Here is an 11,202-nt window from a genome sequence, read left to right as displayed (position 1 = left end):
GGGAAGAGATGATGGATTTTGGCAATGGTTGCTTTGCCCCTATTTTTTTACAATTCTTTTTGCATCCCTATATGTTTGACTATAAACACTGCCTACTCTTTGCTGATTGTTTTACATTTAGTAAAATTATGCCGCTTAGACCTCCGGTTTTACAAAATGCCATTAATGTCACCAATGTCTCTCACTGTTATTTTTCCATAGGGCAAAATCATGCGGCTTGTGATGCAGAAGATTGCGATACACTTTTTGAGTTCTTTAAGCTAAGGTGCTTAAATGCCAGAAGTCGGGATATATTTGACTCATTGAATGCATTCAGATTCATTAACCAATCTACTACATCTTCACTATGTCCAATTCTGATTTGCCCTCAGCGCTAGCAATCCTTTAAATAAAATGTACAGTTTTAAATACATAACACTTTATGTAAGCTTAAGGATTTCTCCTTTCTATTAACACTTATAGTGACTTTCTACATGAATCTCCCCTTTCCAGACACTCGATTTTCTAACTAAATGATTTACGGATGCATTCAACTAGCCTATAGGTATTTTGAGATTTTCTGTCTCCGTGTACGAGAGAAGAAGGCGCTAGACAAAGCATTGTCTTGCCCCTCTTCTAAATTGCCAAGAGGCATGCCGATGCCAATAGACGACTTGACCAATCAAGCTCACAGGACCCTCTGACCAATGAATGCGTTGACTCAAGAGCATCGATTTCCATGTGAGCGCACGTGCGCACGCCTCTGATTGGTGCCCGATCGGCGTGCCTGCGTGCGTTAAAATTTCCATGGTTCTTCACTCACACGGCTCTCGCTTTGGCCCAATCGGACACCGGTGGGGAAGGTTTGCTCTCCCATGCTGCATCAACAGCCGTCGGCCGTCATTGCTACCATGCGACCGGGAAACTCACGACCGGGCGGATTTTATCCCGGCCAAAGCCTCATGGGACCCTTCACGCCGCAGACGCCGCGACAGCCCTTCTCTGGAACTGCCAGGCCCCTATCCACTGTCCTATCTCCTCTCACCTTTTCACACAGTTCAAAGCGACTTCCCTGTGGGTTGATGGACTTCTTCGCTCTTCGTGGCATGCCTAATCAACTCGGTGGAAGCTGCGATGCGGCCAAACCATCAGCCACTCAGGTGAGTAGGATTTGGGTGCGACCTCCTGAAAGCACTTTAGTGGTAGAATTTTCTGAACCACTTGAAAAAAGATTGTGGTTCTGCTATCCGTACTTTGCGACATTTTAGGATGTTAAGCCCTTTTAAAACTTCTGTGGGGTGTTGCGCCCGTGTTATCATATTCCCTAAATGTGCTGGGAAAATTCTAAAAATTTTGAGTTCCCTCACTACCATCCACATTCAATTTCTTAAAATTTGAAATGTTCCCACTAAGCTTCATTAAAGTCGCGGTAAGCTATCTTATTAGGGAAAACTTGTTGTGAACGTACAAAAGGATTGGGAAACTACAGATCAGGACTAAAGCACGAGTCTCTGTGGCTAAAGTACCCGCGTTTTTACGCGCATGAAATCACTACAAAACCTGCATAGAGCTCACTCCAAGCTGTGCTGGCAGGGTCTTTACTGGGTTTTTGTTTTGCTATAGGTCTACTAATTGAATCGGTAGTAATACCATGCTTGAAGAATATTGGAGTTGTACAAATCTCCTGACTTTTGTCAACACTATCGCATAATTGAAGCTAGTTACAACTTTTTTGTGCTTAATTATGATGCCATCAATGTCTACACTCTCAAATTGATGCAGGTGAGGTACCCTGTTGAGGATTTTACCTCCTTGATAGCAATAGTTCACGATCTCAAGATCAAATAACATCATTTTTGGTGGCCGTGCTAGAACCGAAAATTTTCTGTTTTTTAAAACCATCGATTTTTTGCAACGAAAAGGCACTGAAATGGCACGGACATGACCAGTTTAAAGCCCGAACTATTGATTTATCGATTGCGCAATCCCTTGGACTTTGCGGCCTAGAGACAGACTGTATTTGCCCTCTTGCGGTGTGGGTGGGTGCACGGGTTGGCCAGTGTAATGATTCATTGCCCTTTTTTGGATTGGTTGGGATTGCACGAACTGACTCATACCTTTCGTTGCCGAAATCTTGCCGACGCCCACTAACACCACTATTGGTGTCAGTTCCACTATTGGAGGCCTCTGGTGTTTTATGTTTTTGCGCACCGAAAGCACTGCGTTTTAGGCGTTTCAACCATTCGCTCATAGAATGACCCACTTCACGGTTGCTGGAAGTTCATTGCGTGCAAAGATAAATTATCTTACTTTTCGTTAGCTGAGGAAGTTGCTACTCCTGTCCGGAATTTGTGTAAACAGAATATCGCCTCGTGGAGAGCCTATTTGTCCTTTGGTAAACAAAAGATCCTCCAGATACAGTTTTCCTTTGAGCGCATCTTAGTACGATCCTTTTTAATTACTGATTGTAGTCTTGTTCAACGAATGGGTAAGTCCCGGTGCCACTTGGTAAATCTATCAACAATGTAGATGATTCTCAGTAGGCACTGCCACAAATCATAGCCATGGAATTTCGTGCCCTAAATATAACAACTATTACCGTAATTTATGCTCTCGATCTGGATACCCTAAGCTTGGGTACTGTTTGAACTTGTTCATAATGCGGCTTCCGATTTTGCTCGCTGCACTGATTCGAATGAAATGTAGGGGCTTGCGAGATGCTTGAGATCGTTTGTACGTATGCGTATGTGAGCCTTTCAGCACAGGACTATTGAATGGGCTCTCTACCTGCCAGTTTTACCTTCAGCCCTCGTTTTGTATGGCATCAGGCTAAGAGGATCCTGGCGCATTTCCAGCTTGTCCACTTTACCTGGCTAATTGCGTACCGTCGCACATCTGCAGTAGTTAGCTTCTCCTCCAAAATGTCGCATCGTGTTTGAAGAGGGTGCACCAGCAGAACAACGTACCAGCCAGAGTCAACTTCCGGTAAATTGGTCGAAGATAGGTACAGCATAATTATTTATTTTTGGTCCCGAAGAATGAGGGATTGCGTGACACTATTGATAAAAATAATCGGAAGTTTACCTGTCTAGAACAGCCTTAAGTCAGGATGATGAAACAGTTCGTTGACGCCCGCGTCAAATGAGAAGGCAAGGCATTGGTTGAGGCCACCGGTAGCAAGTGGGTCTTACCTATACGCCATCCATTTACAGATGTCCAGAATCTTTGGAGCCTAGCTACTTGTTCTTCAACTCATCCAGTAAAATCCATGTGGAAGGGAATTGCTTATTGACTCATCTCACAAAGCACTATTACATACTCACCCCCCGTTCTCCTCTCAAGCTATTTCTCCAAGCGATGCTTGTCACCTTTTTGTGACATCAGCAGTAGACATCCATAGGATCACGAAAAACAGAATGTGCATTCTGAAAATAGGTGCGAGACATAAAGGGTGGTGTCTAAGCGCTATTTTTGCATCTCAAGGAATGAAGCGTTTTATCAGAGGTGAGATTTGCAGCCGCTGTTTGTTTCGTTTAGTGGGAACTAAGGGCAGATTGTAATAGTGTTTATTTTAAGCTGTACTTATTTGCTCTTTATTGCAGAGTTTGGTTACTTTGTGAATAACTTCACTAAATATCGGCAACACTTTTCATTTTTTTCTCAATTCTCATGTCTAGTCCTAACATCTTATAAAATTGGGATTTTTTTGCACGCGATTCCAACTCTTCATCGGACGGATTGTACATTCACTTCCCATGGTGTATTTTTTCATCCCACAACTGCAACATGGAAGTGGTGAGAAAGTGAAGCAGTAAAGCAAACTCATAAATTGTAGTGCTATAAAACTCATGCAGGCGATCTCACTTGGTGATGGTGTCTGTGGAACCCCATCTAATAGCTCCAAAAACTAATGCCTGGGTGTTAAGTCTACGGCTGTCAGGTCGCACGCAAAAATTTGCGTGACCTCTGCCTCGCGATTCCACGTGCCGCCCTGCGTGCGCAATAACGCGGTCAAAATCGATGCGATGCGTCACCCGCGGCGATAAGGCTACGCGGTGGGGATGTAGGCCGACAGTCCCACCACTGCAAGTGCATTCGCCCACACACATCAAATAATTCATAACCAGTACGTGTTGCGGTGTCTAGTGGGTGAGTCAGGCAGTCGGGATGCTTCAGGGCAAATTCGTCCTTCTTTCGGGGCGGCGGGACTGCGGCTCAACAATGTAATTGAGAAGTTGTTAATGCAGCGCGCTATTTGGATGCGTCCCTTCTGTATAAAAGCTTCCCTCATTTCTGTGTACTCGCCTTGAATGCTACTTGAAGCAAGGCAGAGGTGAAAGGCACGGGATTTTTGAGTGAATTTACAGGTTTTTCACCTTTCATTTAACGAGGAAAATAACTCCGTAAATGCTGCAATTTTTGTGGAATGTTGATGTCTTGTTCAGCTGAAAGGAATTGTATAATGCCCAAATAAACGATAATAATAAAGTGCCATTCTAAAATTTCGGCTTACTTTTCAAATGCCATCTGTCTAACTGTCACTTTTTTTATGCAAATGACCTCCACGAAATGGCAAAATCATTTCAGCCAATCGCATTACCATCATGGGACCCAAATATGTCTCTTTTAAAGGTTTCCTGTTTTATGCAGCAAAATTGGAGTAGAATTGACATGAATTGGCGTAGACTTGCTTAAGGTAGTTTTACTCCATTTGATTTCAGCGGGAGTTGCAGGCAGCAATCCCCAGCCCTTATGTTTAAAATATATTCCGACGTCGTTATGGAATGGAGATCGCGTGTACCCCTTCTCCGAATGTACGGAAACTCTCACTTGCACAACACAATCACAAGCCATGGTGCTTGCGTCTGTTTTCTTCTCGACTTGAAAAGGAAGAGATGCCTTAAATTGTTCCCTTGCTAGCGAGATTTGGTAGAAGCGTTCCAATAGCGAATTGGTAGTCAGTAATGTGCTGAGTAAGTGGTCTCGTAATAATCTGTGAAAACATTGCTTAATCAGTGGGATCAAGGTGTGAGTGCTGGAGCCTAAGTGCGTTTTCTCCATTAATAGTGGCGCTTTAATCACTAACTGTCAACGAGGGATCCTGGAATGTTTTGGTCTAGTGTAAATACATTTCATGTCGAGAAGGTAGCATTGCTAATTTGCCTTCCGTAAGACGCATTTTTTAAGAGGTGAGGTGATAAACAATTTGTAAAGCAAAGCGATCGAAAAGAACTTTGCCTAAACCGATTGTTATTAAAAAAACTGTATCTTAATGTCTTTGGCTCACTATGGAGTTATATCTGTGAGCGTGTTCTCGAATTTCATCTATGATTTTTCACGATATCAAATGACTCAGAGACGATATTCACCACGCACTATATGTCATCAAAGCTCATCGCAGGACTTAAAACGGAAGGATTGTGAGAATAACCTTGTAACTTTACCGCATTTCTGCCTTGAGAGATGATGTACTCACGGTTAAATTTGACACGTTTAGTTTAGTGAAGTCCAACACCCCTTGCCATCTGAACACCGGGGTACGGTGTAGGTTTGGGCAGATGTCTACACCACCAGGTGGAACTTGAAGAGACTTAGAGGCCGCGTAGTTGAATGTACACTTAAATAAGTATTGTTTTACAGTTGCGGTTGGCGTAAAGGGTGGGATGAGGAGACTCAACGTACGGACTCACTCGATGAAATGGATACCCGAGCTCCTTGATTGACAAATTGTACAGGTTAAACTTTTCCAGCATGCTAGAAAGGTGAACTTTAGAGGGCTGCTGTTTGCTCTGCCTCCTACCGGCCATGCAATCTGTGTGTAGGCTAGTAGTGATGGTGGTGGCTGTTACGCACATACATGAATGTTACGAGAACTGTTTCTGTGTTTCGCGGACAGTCTTAAACGCGTACATGTGCGCACGCAACACACACACACCCAATTCTCGCCCTCTCTCTCTAACTTTTGAGTGTTTACGATTCGTTTTTGTGTGCATTCGGGTCGTAATGCTGGTGAAGGTGAGAGTGGACGAAGTTTGACTACAAACATGCACACACCGTGAAACGACTGCTAAACACGCCATTGCTAGGCGCAGTTAAAAGCACGCCATGCTAACCTCTCACGTGAGTTTTTCCATCCCGCTTTCTCCCCATTAGTAATAAGTGAGTTATTTAATAATAGTTCAATTATTTATTTCATTCTCATCCTGTGATTAGCGAATTTTTTGGATGGTTTCCGTCAAATCCTCACAGGAAACTTGCTATTTTCATTTTTCTGCTCTCATTGTTTACCGGTGAGTGTCACTTAGCTGTAGTTTTAAGCAAAAAAGCTCAGGCCAAGGGTCACTCAATTGACGTTTTTTTTGTCTTGGTGTGAAGTGTGGCACTTTTGTTAAATACCAGAATTACTATGATGGACTTTGACGTATGGAGTACTTCATTGAAAGTGATAAAAAGGTGATAGGATGGTAGTGCTGTTTATCAAATATTTTTGATCAACTAGGTGACAGTAAGTTTGTTCTTCATTTCCAAATGATCAAAGGAAGGGGAAAGAGCTTCTAATATCATCCCATCTTAACTCCTTGTTGAAGCAGCACATTTTACACACTTTCTCTGCGATGATATTCCTTGAAAGTAACAGGTTTAATTACTACATGTCGCATTTTTGTTACTGGTTGTCTTCGTACTCCTACTTGACTGACAGTGAATCAAAGTAGCCAATCATGTGAAGATGGTTATGAATACTTTGTTTATTCTATTCGCACCTGCCTCAGTCATGTGTGATTGGACGGACGGATGGAATGCTTCTTGTCGTTAATTCCCACCAGTCGTGCCATTGGGGGTAGGAAATGCAATCGACATATTTTGTGCATCCAGGCAGTGGCGTGGAACAGCCTCCACAATATTTGCACAATCGCTGGACTGAATTTCCTCTTTTCTGACCAATAATGTTATATTCCGTATCAAAGGTCAGAACAGTGGTGAAACATCTGTAAGATATAACTTTGGATGAGAAGAGGTCACATTGGTTTTTGTTAACTTGTAACACATCGAATTCTCATTTCGTTTTACACACTTTTAAAATTTTTAATTATAGCCCATCAGTAACGTCTATTGTCTGGCGAGTATTGTGTTCCAACCTAAGGTCAGTGTTGTCTTGGCCTTGTCCCGCTCGCGCTTGCCATAAATGCCCGGGTTACTTGCATATAACTTCAAGCGATTTTTGGTAATTAGTGGACTAGCTGTGGAGAGCTTTCCATAACCCCTCCCATTTTTAATTTTTGACTGTCCCCCCTGTTTTGGGTGTGGTCATGTGATTGTCTGATGCTAATGTCACGAAAGGGTGACAATCATCACTCGGGGAAACAGGAAAAAGGGAATACAGAGAATGGGGATGAAGCATAATTTTTCTCCTATTAGATCTTATGGGTAGACTGTGTGGCGGTATGAGGTCTTGTGTTAGAGATTTGTTTCTTACATCATTAATGTGATGCATCTATCTTTGAATGGTTCATTACCAAATTCCCATTTGTGTATAATCCATTTGGTTCTGGTTCTGGGTAGTACGTTGTTTTGTCATCACACCTTCTCCAAGTGTAATGAAGAAGATTAGACATAAAACCATTTTCTGGAGGTTTGTGACCGAATTGGGCCTGGTTGGTAAAGTGGACAGGCTGGAATCACATGGGGCTTATGTCTACCGATAATGCGTGAATTGGGTGTCGAAAATAAGGAGGTGTTTGCGAACCCAATCGAGTGAACCGTACTGATTGACTAAAGTGCTCCCGTATTCGCTTTATACTGCATGGGTAAAAGCACTTGCACGGATTTCACATGACCCTAGGAGTTGCAGGAAGCCGCCGCTGTTACCTATTACCGAAAACCGCGTTAAATTTTTGGTCACCTGCCATTTGGAGTCAGATTGAAATTCTTGTAGTGGTGGTTAAATTGGATTAGTTGTGAAATCCCACTATCGTTACTCCTGCCTAGTTTCCTCAAGTATAACTGTTTGGCAGTAGTTTTTGTTGAATCACTTACCTCTTACTGTAAAATCCCTCGTGTTGCTCAATCTTTCGGTTGAGAAATTACTAAATAACACACCGACTTTGGTTTACTTTTCCCACTCCTGCTTCCTGAACTAAATTGCGCAGACAACCCTTGTGCCAATCTCACCACAAATAGGACAGTTTTTCGACTGCTCATTAGAACAGCCGAAGCAACCCAGACCAAACGCGCTACGGTAGACTAGAGCGCTCCAGTTATTACCGAAGGCAATACAAGGCAGTAGGACTGAGGGCTGACCGCGTACGTGGTATGAGCAAAAAGTCAAGTGCATAAATACAATGGCCACCTTTCCGGCACGAGGTTCTCTAGTTTGCGAGTGGAATCCTAACATTAATAGCAATAGCCAGGTTTTAGCTGTCCCATTTTATACCTACACCTTTGGTCTGACATCCCTGAAGTGATTTCTTTCAAGAGGGCTCGACTTTTAAAATAAGATTACTTGCACGATCTTTCAAGCATCTCATCCCCCAAACTACGACGACGTGGAAAAACCACAATTTTGTGTGTGTGCGCGCACCACTTAAACGATCGATCAATGCATCGGGGTGCCAGCAGCACCCACTCCCGTACGTACGCGTTTTCCCATTCCACAAGACAGTAGTGACCAATCCGTGGGGTGCGTGCGTCCACACTCACGTACGCACCATTGGGCGAAGAAGGCGAGTGGGCAGCCCACTATGGCTCTATAACGCGTTTGTGTGCTTCCATCGTGGCCACATACGTACACACACACACACATCGTGCCCCACATTTTGCAGGGCTTAGTGATTATTCGGACGGAGTCGGGCGGCCACCTCATTGCCCCTTTAGCCACCTACCCATTTGGGCGTACTTGTGTATTCGTGTTTATGTGTGAGGGATTTTGAGTGTCGTGATCGATGAACTTCCTTCATACTGTTACCCCTCCGGCTCTAGGCGCAGGAAACCTTGTGAGTACCTCCTGTCCCTTTTCCTTGAGGTGGTTTCATTTCAACTGGACTAAATTTATAACTCTCCCCTTCAGCAATCTGCTTCCAGAGCAGGTCACAAATTAAATCACCCAAACCCTCCGCTGTCTCGACTTCATTGCCTAACTAGTTCATCGAATTAGAAGTAGTATTCTCGCTTTTTATTTAATACGACTCATCTTTCGTCCCTCAGATCAACTTATCTCAACCTCGTTTTGATTTGTAGTGCAACAAGTCGGCCATGCTGAAGGGCAAATCATAATTAGAACGTTTCATATTATCCTGACTATTGGTGACAATTAGATATGTATGAATGTATTCGCCAAATTTTTTATTGTTTCTTTTTTTTAACTATTCAATGAATACTCTTCTCGAAAATTGCCACAAAAGTGATCCACGTTCTCAAAATGGCAAAATTTGAAATTCCTACTCCTTGCTCTTCTATCTAGTTTGGATAGTGTCGGCAAAAACACCCGATGCTTATGCCAGGACTGTAAAATTTTTATGGGACAAACTCCAGTAAACGTGTGGGCAGGCGTTCCCTTCACTTTGAAACGAAACAGCTGGGTCACGTTTAGTTTTAAGGTAAAGCCAACTGGAACTCCGACCTTGTGAACTAGGGACGTGTTTAATTGGATGATGTACACAGGGATCCTAAGGTGCACAACCTTGGTAATAAGCCTTTAAAGAACATAAAAGGTTGACGTACTGGTAGCGCAAGTGACATGACCATAACTCTCTGTAGTAGCCGAGTCGAGGGAGATTTAAAAGCGAAGCGCTAACATTCCTACCCCAACCCTTTCAATCCCACTTTTTCAGTTGTTCTTCCCAACGCCAGTCAATCCATTGGACCCTTCTGCTGCCCCAACCCTTCCCCAGCAAATGTCTGCAGCAGGGTACACATTTCCAACCGCTCCTGGCTTAAACGCAACTTCCAACGCTGCTGCCAAGCCAGGTAGCAGTGAGAGTCAAGCCGTGACGTCTGATGGGTCTTCCTCCACCGCCACTATCACCTCAGCCACTGCCGCGACTGCGGCCTCAACGTCAACGTCCGGTGCGTCCGAAGCGGATGTTGGGGCTCAGCATAATGCTGCCGCGTCGCTACTTGAGTCAATGCGAATTAATGGACTGCTTCACGGAGCCTCCGCGAATCCTGAAGGCTGCTTCACTCCCGCTGCGGAAGGACCTTCTGGCGATGCAGTGAAGGTGAGGCACTTTAGTTCCACGTAGTTAGCTGTCAACGGAAAATTGAAAAGTTCTACATATCCACTGGGATCGCTTCTTTCAACTGTGATATAATGTTTGCGATCAAGCTTTACATGGCTTTTGTAAAGTTTGTTCCAAAAGTATCGGGAGTGGTTTAGAGGAGGGCAAAATAAAGAAGATATTCTCTTACATCTCTTTCACCTCTCCAATTTCGATCGTGACATCGTACTATTTTTCAGATGAATTTGGCGTAGCCAGATAGGGGGTGATCAAAATGTACCGGCAACAATTTTACTAAATGCCAAATAAGAATGTATTGCAATTCATTGCCTTTTCTGTCCAAGTAGCTGATATGTACCCCTTGGGAAGAAATCCTGGACTTTGCGGTAATCAGAAGCTTTCACGATTTCTGATTGCGGATAAAAATGATGTTTGTTCAAGCATTCAGATTGACGATAACTTTCTCACTGCAAGTAACCTGGCTTCGATAATATTGACGGTTGTTTTGGAGGTGGTTTTAAGCTGTATAGCGGAGCCTCTTTGAATGGGCGAATTTCAAGTCGCAGAAAATGTTTTCTTTCTTGCTGGTGTAGTAATGGTGGTAACGGCAACATTATTGCATTGCTGATACATTTTTTTCTCACAAAATATCATTTCATGAGAATTTTTAAGCAAAATATCCGTGATTAGGATGTTCAACCGATATATCACTGTATACATGTGCCTGATTCGTTAGACAAAAAACTTTCGCGTATTTTTTGGATTTGAATTAGTCCCTTATGTAGTTCTGCGAAGGCTGGCGGGACTCAGCAAGTGACAAGCAATTTTTAGCATAAGAGCGCTAACTATTGCATGCATGCTAAGTCTTAATTCTGTTAGTCCATCTAGTTATGAGGTAATCAAGGAAGTTTGTGCAGTTTTTGCTATAAATGGCGGGCGATAAATTCAAAAGTCATCTACAATATTTTGTTCAGTGAAACAACTTGTGCCACATCCATCATCCCTTCCT

At 43.3% G+C, this 11,202-nt stretch overlaps 1 protein-coding gene across 1 annotated transcript; it reads left to right on the top strand. All coding sequences in view use genetic code 11, as the record gives it.

Annotated features, from left to right (window-relative positions):
* Positions 1 to 854: 854 nt before the first annotated feature.
* On the top strand, positions 855 to 10,447 carry EGR_05802 (hypothetical protein; the record flags this gene model as incomplete). Its single annotated transcript, XM_024495051.1, has 3 exons — positions 855 to 1,139; positions 9,807 to 10,193; positions 10,433 to 10,447. The coding sequence occupies 3 exons, from the start codon at positions 855 to 857 to the stop codon at positions 10,445 to 10,447; spliced, it is 687 nt and encodes a 228-aa protein (XP_024350514.1).
* Positions 10,448 to 11,202: the final 755 nt, after the last annotated feature.

The sequence above is a fragment of the Echinococcus granulosus genome (assembly GCF_000524195.1).
Source record: "Echinococcus granulosus chromosome Unknown EG_S00046, whole genome shotgun sequence".
NCBI lineage: Eukaryota > Metazoa > Platyhelminthes > Cestoda > Cyclophyllidea > Taeniidae > Echinococcus > Echinococcus granulosus.
The sequence above is the reverse complement of the archived record's forward strand: the minus strand, read 5'-3'. Positions and strand labels throughout refer to the sequence as shown.